Source organism: Panthera onca, chromosome D4, assembly GCF_046562875.1.
Source record: "Panthera onca isolate mPanOnc1 chromosome D4, mPanOnc1 haplotype 2, whole genome shotgun sequence".
NCBI lineage: Eukaryota > Metazoa > Chordata > Mammalia > Carnivora > Felidae > Panthera > Panthera onca.
The window spans coordinates 63,925,938-63,947,934 of record NC_138351.1 but is presented as its reverse complement, the minus strand read 5'-3'; the positions used below and the strand labels follow the sequence as shown (position 1 = coordinate 63,947,934).

At 41.6% G+C, this 21,997-nt stretch overlaps 1 protein-coding gene across 5 annotated transcripts in view; it reads right to left on the bottom strand.

Moving 5' to 3' along the window:
- The window catches only part of PLPPR1 (phospholipid phosphatase related 1), a 327,234-nt gene that overhangs the window by 44,273 nt on the left and 260,964 nt on the right, over window positions 1-21,997 (bottom strand). For 4 of the 5 annotated variants that reach the window (XM_060609179.2, XM_078436642.2, XM_078436641.2 and 1 more), the window contains one exon: window positions 943-1,131. In XM_060609179.2, the coding sequence (XP_060465162.1) occupies window positions 943-1,131 (189 nt within the window). Of the gene's footprint in view, window positions 1-942; window positions 1,132-21,272; window positions 21,408-21,997 lie in introns of those variants that run through there. The other variant, XM_060609181.3, reaches the window with a different exon arrangement.

Sequence of the window (21,997 nt, the reverse complement as noted above, 5' to 3'; positions counted from 1 at the left end):
CAGTATATTTCTCAGCATGCCAGTCAATATTACCAAAAGAAAGGGGAAGGGAGAGAGTTGGGGGAGGCAGCTATTAGAAGAGAAAGGGGGGGAGAATGATAACCGAGATTACATCCCAAAGAATCTGACCGTGTAGCATGTCCAGACATGCTACACAAAGTCATTTAAAACACAAAGTCATTTTAAAAATTGAAATTAAAATGTCTAAGGATTCAATCAATTTACCAGATGATACAGGTCTGTGAATTTTATACTTTTGAAATGGTTTCCCTTGAGCATAGTCTGGCCATTTTTTTTTTTGCCCCCTCATGCGAGAGAAGAATGAAATAGAAGGAGGGTAAAGTTGCAACTGAATTGAATGTGATATAATGTGAACGTGGCCAGAGCCACCAAGAATGAATGACAGCAAACTTCAGGTCAGGTGATTTCTCTCTGGAAGTTCAGTCAGAACAGCAGGAGACACAGGGCCAGGGGATTCCATTCCACTCTGGTCCGATTCTTTCCATCAGTGCCGGCATCTACATTCAAGACCTCTCCTGAATAGACCCAATTCGCTGCATATTTTTTCAAGAGCACAGTAGCTGTTCTTAACATGTTAGCCAATCATGCCTGTCAATTTATGCCATTCGCACATACTTTAAAAATGTGTGTGTGTGTGTATATATATATGTATACATACATACATATACATATATATATGTATAATTCAGATACCAAAAAGCAAAAGCCACCTACAAAAGACAAGACCCATGTCCATGAGATTTTTATGCAGAACTCCATTCACTGTTTTGGCTGAAACAGGACACCCCCGTTCCCCGCACCCCCCTCCTCCCCCGTTAGACTGCTGGTGAATGCCCAGGAAGGGAGGAAAGAGTAGAAAAGGCAGACAGGAAATGTTATTTAGTATCTGACAGTAAAAAAGGAAGTCGATTCTGTACTTACAATAGCAGTCGGAGTGGCAGCCAGCACACAATAGAGCACCAGAGGGGTGATGAAGCTTTCTTCCTCTGTCCCCGGGTAAGGCTTCATTAAGTCTCCGTCCTGACAGAAGAATCCTTGGATATGCACCTGAAAAGTGTCAGTGCATTCGAAGTAGTAGGCAAGCAGCACTGTCCCAGCCATGATGACAAGCTGAAAATACAGCATGGCCACACAGAGACATTAGCAGGTCTTCGGAGCCGCGTTTGCCCCTCAGAGCACACTCCCTCCATCACCCCAGCAGCTTTCCTCTGTTGGTATTGGCGAGTGTGTGCGTGCCTGGCTCAGCGTGCTCTGGGCTCAGGGAGGGTGTGCTTGCTTGTCTGCCTTGTAACATCTGTTCTAGAAACCTCCCAGAAAATAATTAACGGCTCCCATCTGAAAGGCAGACCACAGCAAGGCTTATAGAGAGACCCAGCTTCTGCTGCCACCCTCTCAGAGGAAGCACGGGAGCCAAGGTAATATTTCCATTCAGGACAGAGGGGAAAAGTCAAAGGGCAGCGGCATAAGAATTGGCAAGATGTAGATGTGAGAGCTGTTCGTGAGAAAGCTCATGAAATAGTAGAGATAAACTTGCCTTATTATAAAATGTTAGAGGCAGGTAAATCATGAATGAATAAACCAATGCACAGGAAAGCTAAAACCTGGAAAGGTTGAGGCAGGTTTTCAGAACCACACCCTTCAGTATTGGCAGGGAGGAACACAGTACAGGCGGCCTGTATCAGTCACGGCTGTTACCTTTTCCAAAAAGGTTTTACGTTTATTCCAAAATGCTTTCCCCCAGTAAGTCCAGGACTTTCCTGATAACATCTTATTATAGACACAGATCGTTCCTAAGGTTTAGACATAAAAAGGGACATAATTATCCTTTAATTCTGACTCACGAATGTCCCAGACACTCACTGAGGTTTAGATGTAGCCTTTTGTAGGTATGAGAGGTTGAGTGAATATAGAAATGTCGACATTTGTTGTCGCTTTCATATTTGGAAACACCAAAGTACCAGGATAAGATGGTTATAAAGGTAGATAGAAAACAGATTTTTGAGGTTATGAGACTACAGAAAATTAAGCTGAAAGGGTTCTTGGAGATATTCCCGTCTCAAACCTTTATATTTCATAGATGAGAAGGCTGAATGGGGAACTGACCACTGCTGAATTATCCAACAAGTAAGCTAAACATGTACTTAGGTTGAGAATCAGCAAAGTAGGGAAACTAAAATGGAGAAAAAATATCTTAAAGTGTTGTTCTTTTAAAAAAGTATCAAAATAATCATTATGGAATAAAATCAGAACTTGGGAGGACATGTTTGTACATCGTTTATGGCTTAAAATTGTTTTTACTTGGAAGTACCTATGGGTCAATGAGGGAGAAGGAAAGGTTTAGGAAATCTAAAGTTCTAAAGCTGGAATCTTTTTTTTTTTTAATATATGAAATTTATTGTCAAATTAGTTTCCATACAACACTCAGTGCTCATCCCAAAAGATGCCCTCTTCAATGCCCATCACCTACCCTCCCCTCCCTCCCACCCCCCATCAACCCTCAGTTTGTTCTCAGTTTTTAAGAATCTCTTATTAAAGCTGGAATCTTTAAATCTAAAGCTGGAATAGCCCCGGAATGACTAACCTAAGGTCATGATAGCTAGTTTGTGTAAGTCTGGGACTAGAAACCCACATTTTCTGATCCTCAGAGGAAAAAAAATACCTGTATTATGGCATCAAAATTTTGTTCTACAAAAAAGCCTGGAGAGTTACGGGGCGGAGAACAGGCTCGACTCTAACGGCAGTCTTACCTATTTCATATCCATTTCTTTAGCCACAACATAGCAGAGAAGCCTTACACTCTGCCCACTCTCTGAAACCAGGCACAGCCTCTACTTCCGGGAAATTATTTCTGCAGTTTCTCCTTCTTGTAGCTGAAAGCATTCAGAAACTCCTATCCATTCTGCTATAAAGGTCGTTTACCTTTTGGCCTCATCCATTGCCACCTTCCTTTACCTTCAGGTAGGTCGTAGATCATACTTTCCGTTTGTTGTCCTTCATACACGACTTCTCTCTGGTTGTATATGAATGATATTTTACCACCTGGCATTTTCTGTCCCTCTTCCCCAGAGGACCTGCTGTCACAACTTCTGACCATCTAGTAATCTCTGGACACTCCTGTGTGTTTCTCTGCACCTGAAGTTATTTCTTGGCACCACATGTAAATCACCAGTGCTCAGGCCAGCCATCTCTGCTGTTTCAGCACTTTGTTTCTTTTCTCTTTAGCCACAGAGAGATTTGGATTAGTATGTTTCCCGTAAGAGTGAGAGAGAGGTACTCCAAAGCTGCCCTTGCTAACAGGTGTTCCTGTTGGCTGCTAGTTTATGAAGTCAAGGCCATGAAGTTTCTCTTTTGTGCTTCACTGGTCAACTGAGATGACCTGATGGGAAGGAACCTAGCCAGCTGACCTGAATGTTCTGGAGCTGAGAAAACACTATGATTGCAACAGTGTTGGGACTTTACCTCCAGGGCTACCCGTGCCTCCTGCACAGGCCTGATCTGGGATTTCTTTGTATATCCTCCATGTGGCTGGAAACATATTTCTGTCTCTTGGCTTCATCAGCCCTTGGGGAATAACTGCTTGGAGAACAGGCAGGATCTATGGGAGCTTTTGGATAAAACAAAACCCAAAAATGGCAGCTAGCCCCCTCTATTGAGGACAAGTGTCCTATTTTACTGGGTGCCTTTGTGCTACCACCTCCATTTGAAAAAGGTCAAGATGAAAGTGAAGTAAACAAAAGCAAAAACATACGTACGTAAAACGACTCATTAGAAAAATGTAGAATAGAAACTTTTAGAACATAGACTGTCCTAACTTCAAATACATCAAAATCAACAATAATGACAACAACAAAAAAGCTAAGGTCAATATGCCCAAATTTGAAATCTATAGAACAAACCTTGAATAACTGCCTGGCCAATTGAATCCTGGAAGCAACATTCAGAGAGAACTGAATTAATGCACAAATCAGTTAACTGCAGGGCATAAAGTAAAGAACAGAGAACCTGGGAGGCTCAGGGGAGTAGAGGTAGGTGGGAACTTTGGAGCCTCCTGGACAGAACGGACCTATCAGCATAAGTCTGTTTACTCTGATCCGACTCCCTGACCAGCCAGAAACCCCTGCTTGTCATTTTCAAGTAATCCCCAGACTCCCTGGAGAGTCCCCAGTTATGCCAGTTAGAGATGCACAGAAGCAAAAACAGAACAATTTGGATCTTGATTTCTAGGTTTCCTTTCTATTGAACATTCTCTCATGACCACATATTAAAAAGAAGCTTTGCATTTACTGCAGGAACAGAAATGCCGTGCTGGTTCTGCTTCCGTGAACAGAGAGGTCCGCCTTGCAGCTCTGATGACGGTGCACAATTAGCCATCAGCATCCTCCCTTCTTCCTCTCTGTCCTGGGCCGTGATTCATCGCTGTCTAGGTTTGTGTCACCGGTGCCAGCTGGCACGCTCACCATCTCCGTTGCCTTCTCCAGCCCCGTTTAGGGATGCATGGAGGGAGGCCATAATGTTGGTGTCACATGAGCAGATGGCGAGGATGTGCTGGACCCAAGTGCTGGTGGAGGGCTGATGATATCGGTGTGAAAGGCGCAATTATGGCTGTGGGGGGAAGGAGTTCATGTACCAGGGGTTTTCCTCAGCTTCAGTTCCCAAGAATGACAATCCGATATTCGAAAACGCATCAAATCCTGACCCATCCGCAAGGATTCAGAAGGCAGAAGACAGCAATATCTGAAATTCTGCCTCTCAGGGTTGAGAGACCTGTGTTTCTATCCTCTGCTGATTAGAGAAAAGTGATTATCGGAAAGAATGGTAATGGGGAAGGTCACAAGGCTGGGGGCAAAGGCTGAGATGACAGTACATTTTCCTTTGGTCTGTCAAGTCTGGGGCAATTGTGGACCACTAGTTTACATGACCTGATACAGGCCGCAAGAGTGGGGGAACATGGGGTGCCTGGGTGGCTCAGTCAGTGTCTGACTTTGGCTCAGGTCATGATCTCGCGGTTCACAGGTTCAAGCCTTGCACTGGGCTCTGTGCTGACAGTGTGGAGCCTGCCTGGGATTGTCTCTCTTTGCTTTTCTCTCTGCCCCACCTCAAAATAAATAAATAAACTTTAAAAAAAAGCAGTGGGGGATCAGGTAATGATGGTATGACTCATGAGAGTGAGTGAATGTGAGTGTGTCTGTTGTGCAGGAGCATGTAGGCAGACATGTGAGGTTGGACAATGAGAGGGCTGGTATCTGGTCTAGAGTGTTTGGGCATATCTGAAACTGGGGAAGCCTAGTCTAGGTGACCAACCATCTCAGTTTGCCCAGGATTGAGGGGTCTCAGGGTGCATGGGACCTTTCAGTACTAAAACCAAGATAGTCCTAAACTAACTGAGGTGCTAGGTCACTCCACCAGAGGCAACAAATGTTTCCCTCTCCAAAGAGGTTTTTCATTCTGGTTTTGCCAGGACCTATCAAGACTATTGCAAAATAATCAGTCAACCCACAACTGTTTGTGGGAGCCGCCCCTATGTTCAGTCCCGAACTAAGTGCTGTGAAGGTGCAGAATTCTCAGACATGCTCTCTAACGTCAAGGAGTTTGTGATCCAGCTGGGGAGCGCTCACCAACACAGGAAACAGACAATGGTCTATAGATCTGTAGGAGGAGCTAATCCCGAGGTGGGGTTTGCACATGGCTGCCTGTGCCTGGTGAGCTGGTAGGGAGGGAGTCGGCAGAGGAGTAGGTAAAGGGCTGAGGCCTGGAGAAAAGAGCGCAAGGGGATGGACAGGGCAGCATGGTGTCTGTTTAGGGGATTGGTTTTGACTAAGCCCCATGGACATATGTGCAATTCCAAAGAGAGAGGGGATAAAGGAAACTCAGCAGAAGGAACACTGCATCAGAGCTTAGATGATAAGATTCGGCAGGGTTGCAATGCAGAAGCAATGTCTTAGGACCCCAGGAAAGAGTACACTTTAAAGACTCATGTGTTTTTCATATTAAGAGAGAGCAAGCCAGGCACAGGTGTCACTAGCGGCACACAAGGGCTGGGGTGGGAAACCCGCAGGTGGCGTGAATGGAAGTGGGACCTGAGGTAGTACGCTGGAGGGGAAACGTGACAAAACCGGTCTTGAGCCCATGTGAGACCTCTTGGGCACCTCTACACGTAGGTGTGATCCTTTGAGAGGGGATGGAAGTTCCCCACAAATAACAGAGGCAAGAGCCAAGAAGGAAGGAGAGGAGATGGTGATGGGAAGGGTGATGACATATATGATGCATGTGTCCCAGGAACGGCTCTAAGAACATCACATAAATTAACTCTTCTTCTGCCCAGCCACCCCGTGTGGTAGGCATGTTATTATTTCCATCTTGCAGGTGAGGAAACAGAGGCACAGAGAGATTGCGTGAATTGTATAAGGTCACACAACTCACAGGGGCGAACCCAGGATGATGACTGTAAATATGATGCATCTTTCCACACAACCTTAAGCGGCCAGGGGAAAATGAGGTCACGAGTTTAAGGTGGCATGACATCAAGGGGTAAACTACGTGCTGCACACTTGAGTCCTTTCTTCAGAGGCTTCCTAGTGTCAGTTTCCTCATCTGCAGGAAAGTTAATAATAACTAACTCATAAATATGCAATGGGACACGTTTATGTATTCTCAGTTTGTTCCCAAAAGGAGTTTCATCAACCTCCATCAAATGAAGTGTGCAAGCCTCAGTGAGAAGGTGGAACAGAAGAAAGGAAGTAGACAGGAATTTCAGAGACAGGAATTTCATCCTTGAGTATAAGTTGCCTAACAGCACAATAAGGAAATGCTGGTCTGTTACACATTTCACAGTATCTGTAAGATAAAAGCCAGCCAATGTTTAAAGGAAATAGAATCTTTCTGATGTAGTAACTGGGCTGGAATTCGTCCTGGGTTCTCGTAAAGGGTGTGTTGTGATAAACAGTGATTCAATGTTGAGGATGATGGCGCTGTTTTTTTTGTTTTTTTTTTTTTAACGTTTATCTATTTTTGAGAAAGAGAGAGAGAGGGAGGGAGAGGAGCAGGGGAGGGGCAGAGAGAGAGAGGCAGACACAGACACCAAAGCAGGCTCCAGGCTCTGAGCGGTCAGCACAGAGCCCAACGTGGGGCTCAAACCCACGAACTGTGAGATCCTGACCTGAGCTGAAGTCCAACGCTTAATTGACTGAGCCACCCAGGCGCCCCAGTGCTGTTTGTTTTTAATATGGGACCCCACATCAAGTCTTAGCATAGGCTGATGACGTAGCATCGAAGCAAAATGCACAAAAACAATATTGTGGGGTAGAATGGAGGTGGTGGGTATTATGACTCAGTCTAGGTAGAACTTGAGAGACACAGCACAATGAAAGGCTAAGAGCGTGGGCCAGGTTTCCTGGGTTGGAAACTCACTCTGCTGCTTACTAAGCATGGGACTTAAGGGGCGCCTGGGTGGCTCAGTCGGTTAAGCGTCCAACTTCGGCTCAGGTCATGATCTCACGGCTCGTGAGTTCGAGCCCCACGTCGGGCTCTGTGCTGACAGCTCAGAGCCTGGAGCCTGTTTCAGATTCTGTGTCTCCCTCTCTCTCTCTGACCCTCCCCCGTTCATCCTCTGTCTCTCTCTGTCTCAAAAGTAAATAAACGTTAAAAAAAAATTAAAAAAAAAAACAAACAAAAAACAAAACTAAGCATGGGACTTAAATTCTTGTGCTTCAGTTTCTCCATTTGTAAAATGGGGCTAATAATACTTTAGCATGAGAACTATACAGTAAGTATTCAGGGAAGTGTCTGACTTAGCAGAAGGCACAGACTATATTCTTCAAGCACTCCTTCCTAGGTATTGCTTCTCTCAGGTTTAAAAAAATTTTTTTTCTAGTTTATTTTTTGAGAGAGAGAGAAAGAGATGGGGTGAGCAAGGGAGGGGCAGAGAAAGAGGGAGAGAGAGAGAATCCCAAGCAGGCTCCACAGTGTCAATGCAGAGCCTGATGCAGGGCTCAAACTCATGAACCAAAGATCATGACTTGAGCCCAAATCAAGAGTTGGAGGCTTTACCAACTGAGCCACCCAGGTGCCCCTCTCTTAGGTTTTGAAAAACTATTGGGTAGCAGTGAATTGGATACTATTTTCTAGTAAGTAACCTCCTAGTGAAGTACAGAGCTGTGTCTTTTTGTTTTTGTTTTTACTGATTTAATTGTTTAAATTGTTTACTAATATAATTTAATTGTTAAGTAATATTTAAATGTTATTATTAGATTAGCAGAAGAAGTCTTTAATCAGGCTCATCTCTGTAGGACAAATCTCTTAACTTCTCCACGTCCCAGTTCTTGTCGGAAAAAATATTGAGTTACTTTTCAAGGCTATAATGAGAACTGAGGATATTATACATAAATATCAACAACAGTACTTTGGCACATAGTAGATGCTTAATAAGTGGTATTCCTAGTTGTTATCTTCATTTAGTATTACTGAATCTTAATATGTCCCCTTATTATGGTGGTTTTCCAGACTACAGGTCTCAAACCATTAATGGACTATGAAATAAATGTACACAATTTTGGAGTTCAATTAGAATTCTTTTAGTGAAAAAGAACAGAATTCAGAAAACTGTGAATATAGTTCAGAACTCAGAGTTCTGAACTCTGAGTTCAAAACTCAGAATATATCAGAGTTTCACACACAGTAAGAGCAAATGTTTTTATGTGAAACTAGTGTATAACATATAGGCAGAGGAAGTATGTATAATACAGTGTGAAATGTGTTTCTTACTATGGATTGTAGTAAAAAAATCCTTCAATAAAACATGATTTTATTAGATACTTGTCTGATAGTGTACAAGTTCCTTTCATTATAGTGATTAAGACACATAGGTTCAAACCCCAAATCCACTAATTACTACTGTAGGACTTTGAACCAATTATATAACTCGTCTATGCCTTAGTTTCCTCACATGAGAAATGAGTTCTCATTGGAATGGTATAAGAACTATATGACTTAGTATAGCAAAACCACTTAGCAGGTACTCCATAACTATTAGCTGCTATTTTATTAAGACACCAGTAGAATATAATTTTTTTTCTGTGTGAGCAAATAATACCACATGCACTCAAGTATGTAAGAGAATATAGTCATTCCATTAGCCAGGACTGAATAACCAGCTAGTTTTTCCATCTACAAAATGATGCTTCTTAATGAGCATCATAGTTCCACAATAATGAATTTTCAAGAATCATGTAACTGTTCTTAATTTTGCTATTTACAAACAATCTTATCTCTCAAGATATGAAGACATAAAAATAAAATATTAAACTGTCAATTAATTCTCCTTTGTCAGTATATCTGATCCTTATTTGCCCTTTATAGTTTTATATTTTCCGAAAGAATTTTTTAAAAATTTATTTTATTGTGGTAAGAATAAAAGATGAGATTTACACCCCCCCCCCCCCAACAAATATTTAAGTGTGCTCTGTGGTGTTAGTGACCATAGGTGCAAGGTGCAGCAGACATCTCGAGCTTACTCATCTTACTTAACTGAAACTTTATTCCTTTTGATTAGAAATTCTCTATTCCCCCTCACATCTGTGTCTTTTAATTAACAGGCAATTAAGCTGTGCTTAAGAATGACATCCTCTTGGGGCGCCTGGGTGGCGCAGTCGGCTAAGCGTCCGACTTCAGCCAGGTCATGATCTCGCGGTCCATGAGTTCAAGCCCCGCATCAGGCTCTGGGCTGATGGCTCAGAGCCTGGAGCCTGTTTCTGATTCTGTGTCTCCCTCTCTCTCTGCCCCTCCCCCGTTCATGCTCTGTCTCTCTCTGTCCCAAAAAAAAAAGAATGACATCCTCTTGTGAAACCTGGACAGTCACAATGGACCAGTGTGTGTATGAGAATCCATGGCCTTCATTTAAAAAAATTTTTTTTAACGTTTATTTATTTCTGAGACAGAGAGAGAGACAGAGCATGAGCAGGGGAGGGGCAGAGAGAGAGGGAGACACAGAATCTGAAATAGGCTCCAGGCTCTGAGCTGTCTGCACAGAGCCCGACACGGGGCTCGAACTCACAGACCGCAAGATCATGACCTGAGCTGAAGTCAGACGCTTAACCGAGCCACCCAGGTGCCCCAGATCCCCTCTTCTTTAAAGAGAACAGGTACATCCACAGGCGAGGACATGTGGATGAAATGGGACTGTTTAGTCAATCAACTAATATTTATCGAGTGCCTACAACATGCAGACACTGAGGGTATTCACCTGCTAACAAAACTGAATAGCAAATAACAAGTCTGTTAACAAAGCAGACATGATCTTTAAACATGTGGGGTTTTCTGTGGGGGAGACAGGTATCATAAAAGCAATCCCAAATAAATGATAATGAGGGCTCATTTGAGTAAACACATGACAAGCTATATAACTTGAAATGCATTATCTTACATGATATTCATGCTTCCCTGTGAGATAATGAGTTGCTCTCATTTAAAGAAGAGAAACTTTATCCAAGCTCACAGACCTAGTGAATGGCAGAGCCAGGGTTTGAACCCCTGGTGCCATTTAACCACTCTTTCACACTTCAAACCTGCAGTTAGCATAATGAAATAAGGTTTGTAAAATTCTCAGCATAATGCCTAGCACGTGGTAAGTGCTCAGTTCTTTCTCTTGTTCTTTGGATGCTATTTGGTTGTTCTTTTCTTTCCTTTTTTCTTTTGTGAAAGTTTTTTTTGTGAAAATTTTTATTTAAATTCCAGTTAGTTAATAGATAGTGTAATATTAGTTTCAGGTGTATAGTATAGTGATTCACTTTGTACAATAGGCTTGTTTTTTTCAATGCTTTTTTGCATGGCTTTGGGGTAAGAGTAGGGATTGATTGAGGGCCCCCCCACACAACCACACCCTACTTTCTTAGTATTTAAAATCACTACTTTCTCTTGCCTCTGACCATTCTTTCCCTGACTCCTTTAAATTTCCCTTTTCTTGTGCCTGGTTTGTAAATGGCAGTGCTCTCCTAGGATCTATCCTTGCCCCTCTTTTCATTTCCTTTCCATGTTCTCTTCTTGGGAGATCTCATCTCTTTCTATGGATTCTACTCTTTTTTTCAAAAAAAATATTTATTTATTTTTGAGATAGAGATAGAGAGCATGAGCAGGGAGGAACAGAGAGAGAGGGAGACACACAATCCGAAGCAGGCTCCAGGCTCTGAGCTGTCAGCACAGAGCCCGATGCGGGACTCAAACCCACAAACCACCAAGATCATGACCTGAGCTGAAGTCAGACACTTAACTGACTGAGCCACCCAGGCTCCCCTCTATGGATTCTACTCTTATACAGATTCCATTGACTCTTCTATCACCACTGTTGGCCGTGCACGCTCCACTGACCACCAACCTCGTGCTCCACTGATAGTCCAAATACCACAAGCCTGAAATGCAATTCGGCATTTCTCCTCCCCTCAACCTGTCACTTCTTCTTGGAGTTCCCAGTCCTGGTGAATCCAACCAACCTCTTCTCAGTCACCCATGTTCAAATCTTCAATGTCATCCCAGACACGTCCTTCTTCCTCCAGATTTCTCACTCCGCCCCATGTCATACTTGGTCAGGTGCCAGGTCTGTCTTACCTCAGTGCCCTTCCTATTTATCTCATTTTTGTTCTGCCAGCCACCATGTTATTATATAGGCCCGCATATTCTACCATCTACACTTTTGAAATCTTGTTGCCTTTGAGATCTCAACCCCTTCATGCCGTCCCCCCCGCTGCTGCGAAAGAGTTATGGTCCTAAGACACAGGTGTGATTATGTCTTTTACTCCTCCCAAATCTTCAGTGACAGCTGTTTCAGGTAAACTAAGCAATATTTTCTCTACTGAACACATTGGGCTCTTTCCTACCTGTGTCTTGATAATGGAGAGAAGAAGCCTGTCATCTGAACAGAGAATAAGCCAGTAAACCTCATCAGGTATCACTCCTCAGTTAGCAGACAGTATACAGGTCTACCTCTGAGTCTGGGCTGCTACACTTTCCTACTGGGCTACTTCTTAAAGAACAAATGCAAATACCACATTCTTGTCTTTCTTTTCCATTTCTTTTTTTTAAGTTTATTTATTTATTTTGAGAAAGAGATAAGGAGAGCGAGTGGGGGAGAAAGAGAGGGAGAGAGAGAATCCTAAGCGGGCTCCACACTGTCAGCACGTAGCCCGATGTGGGGCTCAAAGCCATGAACCGTGAGATCATGACCTGAGCTGAAACCAAGAGTCATACGCTTAACCAACTGAGCCACCCAGGTGCCCGCCCCCCTTTTTTCCATTTCTATCCTCCAGCAGCATGTTGATTATTTATTGTTGAATAATATGAAGAAATGTAAAGTGTATGATAATATTTCAAGTAGATTTACAGCTACACTAAGGAAAGGATAATTATTGAATCTAAGTTAAGCTAAACTGGGCCACAGAATTTTCTCTTTGATCTTCTACCATTAGGGATTAAAAAAATTTTTTTTAATGTTTATTTATTTTTGAGAGAGAGAGAAGGAGAGACAGAGTGTGAATGGGGGAGGGGCAGAGAGAGAGGGAGACACAGAAAGTTCTGAGCTGTTAGCCCAGAGCCTGACACGGGGCTTGAACTCATGAACTGTGAGATCATGACCTGAACTGAAGTGGGACACTTAACTGACTGAGGGACCCAGGCACCTACCATTAGGGATTTTTAAAAGTTCAATGATGTGGATGAATACATATAAAGCATATTATAGCTACACAAAACTGGCAAGCACAGCTAATATCAGAGAAAGCAGGATAAAAATTCAAAATGATTTTGACAATTGAGAACATTCCTTAGTGTTAAATGTAAAGGCCTCCAGCAAGGCCTTTCTATTCAGTGACTTCAGGGGCTAGTAGAGCAGAAGGCCTAGGATTCTGGCCTGAGAAGTTCATGAGGCTTGCCCTGTATTGGCCCTGCTCTTCCCAGCACTGCCTCAGGCCTCTGAGGTGGGGAAGGTCAAAGCTCCACTGATGTTAAATGTGTGGGAAAGTGACAGTGATGAGTGATGAGTCAAGAGAAGCCTCTGAGAAGACAGTCCTGGATGACTCTGATGTGCATTTTATTATTACCTACTTATTAGAAGTAGTAAGAGAGGTGGATGGAAAGAATGCATAATTGATCCCTATTGTTTAAAACTCTGCAGTCCTTCTACTTCCTTTGTTAAAATCAACTAAGTTGATTTGGGTGCTACTTTCAGGTTTCTCAGCAGAAGCATTATAAGTCAACAGGCAGCTACAGAATACCAACTACATGCCAAAACCCCTCCACCAGTTGGTAGGAATGTAGAGGGGAAGGGGCTCTTCATTTTTCCAGGATATGAGCAATTGGCCAAATGATAGGTGTTTAACACCGATTAGTTGTTATAAGTGGATGACGGATGGATGGAAGGAAGGACAGAAGGGTAAATGTGTGGAAGGATGGCAGGGTGGGTGGATGGATGCTATGATGATATCAAGAAGAGAATATTAACCGTGAGGCACATGTGGTGAGAGAGTGAAGGATTGTGTCAGCAGTGACATCTGAGCTGGTTACGTGACATAATACAAGTTTATGGCCTTTGCAGCTTAAAGACCAAGATGCAGTACTAAATGCACCATTTGCTACCTGTGTGGCTTCAGGTTATATACAAAATCTCTTTGAATCTCTGTTTCCTCATACGTTAAATGGATGTGATAATATATATAAGACATTTAATTGTGAAAAGTGATCTATGTAAAAAGTACTGTTTTTAGCTCATGGCTTATGGTACTTGCTGATAAAGAGGAGTTCTTTGCCTTCCTCAGCCTCCCCATAACGTAATAAATAGCAGAACCTTTCTGGAAAACCTAACATAAAAAGAGTTACATGAAATCAACTGACCAATCGGAAGCTCAACAGAATTTAGGCTGTGACCCAGGATATTGATATGCAGGGGGCCCATTGCCCTGTAGAAGCAGGGTAGGCAAACAAACTCCTGGTCTGCTTAGTTCTCAAAGGTGACACGGAGGATTGGAGAAAGGGGACAGAAACTGTGCTCAACCTCTGCTCAGTTGAGTGCCAATGGGAGGTGGCGCTGGAAGCCATTTCTAAGGGCAGTTAAATGTGTCCTTGGTCAGGATGTTCCTTATTCATTCATTCATTCATTCATTCATTCAAGACAGAGTGAGAGTAGGGGAGAAGGACAGAGGAAGAGAGCGAGAGAATCTCAAGCAGGCTCCACCCTCAGCACAGAGCCCTATGTTGGGCTCGATCCCACAACCCTGGAATCATGATCTGAGCTGAAATCAAGAGTCAGATCTCAACCGACTGAGCCACCCGGGCACCCCAGGATGTTCCACATTTAGCCATCATATTCTAATGATACAAAGGAGGATTGAAAAGGAAGGGGGCCATAATTCGGAGATGAAGACCCAACTTTTGGTCTTTGTTCTGTCACTGATTGACTCTGTAATCCTGGGATGCATGATTCTAGCTTTTCTGATCCTCAGACCTGCATTAGGAAAAATACCCTTAATGGGAATGAGATAACATGAGAAATGGGGTTAAATGAGAAGACTTGGAAAAACTCTTTGCAGATGGTAAAGTACTATCCAATATTTAAATCACCTTATAATATCATACACGTTATATAAATATGTATAATAAGCGAATAAACTAACAAAAATAAATCAGGCCAGTATAAGAGATAAACATCCAAAACTAGGCTTAGGAGATACAAATGCTCATATTACTGAGCTTTCCTTTCATTTATGAACATATTTAGGCCCCACAGCCCAATTGTGCTTTATGCCAAAGGATGGTGGCTTTAAGCCTGAGAGAGGTAGAACCAAGATCAATCCTCACTCTTTTTCCTCTTCATTTTATTTGAGTGGGCAGAATTCTGAGCTGGTCCCCAAGACTTCTGCCCCCGAGTGTTCATGCACAGTATGATCCTTCTCTTTGGTGTGAACAAGACCTATGAATATAATGGAATGCCTCTTCTTTGATTATGTTATATTATGTGGTGAAGGTGTAGGAATTATAATGATGTAATTAAGGTCCTTAATGAGTTAACTTTAAGTTAATGGAAAAGGATATTGTGCTGGGCAGAGGTGACCTATTAATCACTTGATACCTTTAAACGAAGTTAAGAGATCTGAAGCAGTAGAGACACTCTCTGTTGGCCTTGGAGAAGCAAATTGCCATATTTGTGGAGAGGGCCACATGGCCAGGAATGGGTGGGCTGACTCTAGGGCTGAGGCTCTCAGTCTTACAGGAACTGAACTCTGCCAATAGCTTGTGAGCTTGGCAGAAGACCCTAGGACTCAAATGACATCACAGTCCTGGCTGACCCCTTGACTTCCACCTAATACTGAGCAGAAGACCCAACTAACTCACAGACTCCTGACCCACAGAAAGTGTGAGATAACAAGTTTGTGTGGTTTTAAGTGGCTATGTTTGTGGCAGTTTGTTATGTAGCATATAAAACTAAAATAAGGGGAGAAGTTCTCCACGAATCAATGTGAACAGGTTGGCCCCATAGGGGCTGCTCTAGCAGAGCAGCATAACTGCATATTTTATGCTTTTGCTGACTCTCTTTCATAAGCTCCAGAACCTAGAGTTGGCTTTCTTCTGCTAAGGCAGAAGTTCCTGAGCTTCTCAACATCAAGATCCTCTAATTATTTTCCTCCTATAGTCCTTAAAATTGAAGCATCCCATTTAATTAACAAATTATATGTATTTACTTTGGAATAGTTAAGTTCTTTCTTTTTTTTTTGAAATTTTTATTTATTTTTGAGAAATAAAACAGCAAGCACACGTGTGCATGTGCGAGCTGGGGAGGGGAAGACAGAGAAGGGAACAGAGGATCTGAAGCAGGCTCTGTGCTAACAACAGAGAGCCCAATACAGGGCTCAAACTCACAAATCATGAGATCATGACCTGAGCCAAAGTCAGATGCTTAACTGACTGAGCCACCAAGGTGCCCCAGTTAATTTTATTTCTAATTTTAATTAAATAATTGCTCTTGAATTAAATATAAATACAGAAGATTCTGACTGGCATGAGATGAACAAAGTAACCAAACTAACTTGTGATTTTTATCCCAGTTCAAAGAAAACAGGTATTTTGGTTATTCCTTTCAGGCTTAACAAGGATAAATGTATATTTTACTTCTATTCAAGCTTTCTGAAAGAAAGAAAATAGCTCACTGACCCTAGGAGTTGACATCATTCGAGATGTTCACCCAGACCATGATTGCCCCTCTTTGGGAATTACACATTTACACCCACACTCACGCTTCTACTGCAAGACTAATCCACTGGCTGGAGATGACTTGATTAAGGGGAGACACCTGGCCCAAACGCAGGCCCACGAGCTTCTTTCCAAGAATTTGAAGAGTCACAGATTCTGTGTGTCTTTACTGGCCACTTGAACTCAGGACATAAAGATCTAGGAGCTATAGACAAATAGGTCCTAGATGTGGCCATCTGAACCAAGGAAAACCGTGAAAGTTAATGGACAGATATATACAGAGAAGAATGAAGTGAAAAGTCAAGGGACCGTAAGACCTGGAGAGAAGGAGTAATTCTGGTTTTGATGGTTTTTCAGTTCCTTGTTTTAGTTTATGCTGAGGCCAGTCTATGCCTTCTGAGCTTCACAGAGGTCATTTTTATCCTTCTTAAAAAATCTCCTTTGGAATTAAAAGCAAAAATGAACTACTGGGACCTTATGAAGAGAAAAAGCTTCTGCACAGCAAAGGAAACAACCAACAAAACTAAAAGGCAACCAACGGAATGGGAAAAGATATTTGCAAATGACATATCGGACAAAGGGCTAGTATCCAAAATCTATAAAGAGCTCACCAAACTCCACACCCGAAAAACAAATAACCCAGTGAAGAAATGGGCAGAAAACATGAATAGACACTTCTCTAAAGAAGACATCCGGATGGCCAACAGGCACATGAAAAGATGCTCAACGTCGCTCCTTATCAGGGAAATACAAATCAAAACCACACTCAGATATCACCCCACGCCAGTCAGAGTGGCCAAAATGAACAAATCAGGAGACTATAGATGTTGGAGAGGATGTGGAGAAATGGGAACCCTCTTGCACTGTTGGTGGGAATGCAAATTGGTGCAGCCGCTCTGGAAAGCAGTGTGGAGGTTCCTCAAAAAATTAAAAATAGACCTACCCTATGACCCAGCAATAGCACTGCTAGGAATTTACCCAAGGGATACAGGAGTACTGATGCATAGGGGCACTTGTACCCCAATGTTTATAGCAGCACTCTCAACAATAGCCAAATTATGGAAAGAACCTAAATGGCCATCAACTGATGAATGGATAAAGAAATTGTGGTTTATATACACAATGGAGTACTACGTGGCAATGAGAAAGAATGAAATATGGCCCTTTGTAGCAACGTGGATGGAACTGGAGAGTGTTATGCTAAGTGAAATAAGCCATACAGAGAAAGACAGATACCATATGGTTTCGCTCTTATGTGGATCCTGAGAAACTTAACAGAATCCCATGGGGGAGGGGAAGGGGAAAAAAAAAAAAAGAGGTTAGAGTGGGAGAGAGCCAAAGCATAAGAGACTCTTAAAAACTGAGAACAAACTGAGGGTTGATGGGGGTGGGAGGGAGGGGAGGGTGGGTGATGGGTATTGAGGAGGGCACTTTTGGGATGAGCACTGGGTGTTGTATGGAAACCAATTTGACAATAAACTTCATATATTGAAAAAAAAATCCCCTTTGTGGCTTCACATAGAGCGATTGGTTTTCTGTTATATGAATTCAAACAGCCATGGCCAAAACCACCTACCCTGTTCTGAAAGGAATGGAGCCCCTGCTCTAAACCACAAATACTTTTGGATTCAGCTATCTCAATTCCTGACTTCGTCGTAGGAATGAGCATCATTGCATAAGCTATAAGAACAAGAAGTGGGCTATTTGAATGCCAGTCTTTAGACACTGCAACCAAAAGCGTTACTTTCCTCTTGGGGGGAAGGGGAAAAGGGTACAGATGTGAGAAGAGCCTTTGATGTGCCATCCATTTCAGTCAAAAACACAGAAGAAAATCTTTGGAAATATGACTGTCCAAGCATCCAGAAGAGTTAGCCCTACTCAGAGGAATGAAGATTTATGTCATTTCTGACAGTGGAGATGTATACAGCAGACTTGTTAAGTGAATAAATATGTCCAAAGGAGTTTGAGTGGAAGTAGGGGAAGAAAATCTTATTAATCTGTGAAGATGAGACCTCAATTTTTAAAGAGCCAATTGAAGAAACTACATTTACACTATAATTTCAAAAGGAAATGTAATTTTCTTGCCATCTTTAACATTTCTCTCATTAATAATCGAAACAGGTTTTCAGGAAAAGAGATATGGGCTTAATCAGCAGGCAGAGGCTCTGTATGAGCAAGACTGGGTCTCACAAGGGTACGCATGCACCCAGTATTTGAATCACCATCTCTGCAGCCTTTGCTTTCTCACTGGGCACTGACTTGGCCTGGGGGAGACTGGGTTGACTTTCTGCCTAGAGAATGGCTTTCTAATTTGTCCTAACAAATCACTTTGAGTCTTGTGCTTCGTCTGAAGAAAAAAAAGAACTTTGTTCTTACTTCCTTCGGCCCAACCATACCATAATAACATCCACGTTAAAATCTGACCGTATAATGTTCCAAATAAAGGTAACTTATTTAGGGACTTCAATAATTGAATTCATTTAATCTAAGGAAAATAGGGTAGAATAGGGTTTTAGCCCAACAAAAGAAATTTGCCTCATCATTATGGATTCTTCTAGAGTAGGATTAAATCCTATGGGGTTTCATGGTACACTTGATCCTGTACTTTTCTTTATTTGGGGGTGGGGGCATGTAATATGTTTTTCATCATTAGGTCTACTTTGGTATAGGATACTAGGTGTAGATGTCATTATGAAGAACCTAGAAGTGGATGGACATTCCACACCAAAGTTCATGAAATTGCTCTAGAAGTTCTCCCTGACCACCTTTGCAGTGTGATGTGATGGCTCCCTGTGTAGACCTAACAGTTATGACACTGCATGGTCATCCTCAATTTTCCTGTGTCTTCCACCACCAAGCTATGAGGCCCTAAAGGAAAGGGTTTTTCAAATTTGTAACCAAGCTTAGTACAGGTACATAACAAGTATTTAAAAGATATCAGTTGAATGAATGGACGAAATTCTACAATTGGTTTTACTCATAGCAACTTAGCCATCTATTCAAGGAACATATCACCTGAAATTGTTTGGGATGGCTTATCAGTATATTGGTTAAAACTAAAGTTTTTGATATAAAACAGCATGCTTTGCACAGCGATCTCTGGTATGGAAGATGTTAATAAGAGCTTTAGAAAAAGAGAGAAGGAGGGGGATCTGTGGTCATATAAAGTTGTAATTATTTTGCTCTAAAAAAATATAACATATTTTGATGGACCTATTGTTTCCATTATTTTAAGAGGATAGCAGAGATACAATAAGTTGCTATTTAAATATTGAAATCATGCTGTAATCTGTAACCTCTTAAATAAAATCACATGGCTTCTTTTTAAATAAAAGAAATTGAGAGTTCCTGTTTATTAAATTACGGATCTACTTGGGGAAAAAAAAGGCACTGGAAAATGATGTTATGACTCTAAATTAGAATGGAAACATAAAACTAACACTGAATTTTCTGTATACCATGTAGAACAAATAAAGGTAAATTAAAGGTGCCAATCAAAAAAAAAAAAAAAAAACCTAAGGAAAGAAGAGCTTCCTATGTTTGCTTTTTCAAATAATTAAAAAAAAATTTATTAACATTTATTTATTTTTAAAAGACAGAGAGAGACAGAGCATGAGCAGGGGAGGGGCAGAGAGAGAGAGGGAGACACAGAATCTGAAGCAGGCTGCAGGCTCTGAGCAAGTGGTCAGCACAGAGCCTGATGCGGGGCTTGAACCCACAAATTGTGAGATCATGACCCAAGCTGAAGTCAGATGCTCAACCGACTGAGCCACCCAGGCACCCCTGCTTTTCAAATAATTTTAAACCAAAGTACTTAGATACCATGTTAATTTCCCTACCAGAAAGGAACATGATTCTTCTTTCTCCATATGCATTGCTAAATTACTTGGGAATTAGGCAAATGAGAAGAAAAGGAAAAACATTCTTTTAAATCAACCAGTTTGTTTTTCTTTCTAATTAAAACAGGTAAATCTTAACATTGCAAAAGATGTAGATGTTCTCATTTTCCTTTAAAATCCTACTGGGTAGGGATTTTCCTTGTTTCCCTTAAAATTAGTGAATAAATTACCTCTAAGACAGTGCCTCTTCCAAAGACGTTAGAAGATCCTGCATAAATGAACACAGACTTGAACCTTCACTCAAACTCCTGCTGGTTGTCAGATCACAGGTGCTCAGGCCCGCACCTGCTTCACTCTGGCTGCATCTAAATGAAGCCACTTATCCTAGTGAAAGCAATCAGGTGAGCATCTAGGTTCATCTAGCTTACCAGATGTTTCCCATCATGGAGAAATGTTCTGCATTGATGGAAACGTTCTATATCTGTACTCTCAATATGTTAAGCCACGTAGTGATATGTGGCTATCAAGCCCTTGAGATATGCCTACTGCAACTGAAGAATGGAATTTAAAATTTTATATCATTTTAATTTATTTAAATTTAAATACCTACATATGGCCAGTGGCTACACATTGGATGGTGTATCATGGCTTTGCATTAGCAAGGTGTTACCGTTAACCATAAATTTGAACCTTTTAAAAAATTATAAAACGTTCTAATATATAATTATATAAGTTGAAAAATATATCATCAGTTTTGCGCTCTAGAGATTAATCATTGTTAACATATAATGTGTATTTATTCTTCTAGACTTTTTCTTTCTCTCCAGGCATATAAACATACACACTCATAGGCAGATTCAAAAAAATGTATGAAGTAGAATCATACTATATGTGCTGTCCCACAGCTTGTATTTTTCTTAACATGTTTTGGCCACCTTTCTATGTTGGTATACAGAGCTCTTTATAGTTACACAAGCCAGTATATTCCCTTCTTTGCTAAGCCAGTCTCATTTTTGTCATTTGTAATCAAGGAGTTCTGATTAACACAGAACTGTGTCCAGGGTCCAAATTCACCTTTTGGGTTAGCATGTTGGGGCCCTATCTGAGAAGAAAAGAAGCAGGTGCAAACTCAAATGAGGAGAGTTTGCATGACAGGCAGAGGAGGTTAACATTTTACCATATACTCACAAAGGAAATGACTGAAGGGTTTTGAGCAGGCAAGTGGCACCATCAAACCTGTCATTGAAGACAGTCACCTTGGTAGTGATCTGTCTTAGAGGGGAGCACAGATCCTTGACAGAGACCTCAGTGGTACAAAGGTTTGTTTACACTTCAGTTACCAGGTACAGAACACCACCAATACTGCTGTTCTATCATATTTCTACAGCAAGCTCACAAAATCCTGTTCGGCTCTTTTACAACACAGTAGAAGTAAAATATTGTGTGTATGGTAACTTTAGTTTTCAACCACTATTGTAAAGATATAAAGTAATTCATTCATTAAACTTTTATTGATAAACTGCTATATGTCAGGCATTAAGGAAATAACAGTGCACAAAATGAAGTTCTGTCCACATGGGGGAGGCTATAAAAGGAGTAGATTTGGGGGCTGAGGAAAATAAGAAGTTTAATTTTGAACATATAAATTTTGAGACGCTTATTAACCATCTAAGTGAAATGTCAAGGAGGCAGTCAGATGAATGAGTTTGGAGATACATTTTGGGCATTATCAGAGTATGTGATTTCCTAGTGAGTGAGCATATATAAAGAAAGAGGAGTCAGGAGATAGGAGGAATGTGCAAAAGAGACCACATAATGTGGTGACAAGAATAGAGCTGGAAAGAAAGTGACAGCGAGCCAAGAACTAGAATCTCCAAAGAATGGGGGACAAGTAGCCCAGGACTCTGTGTAAC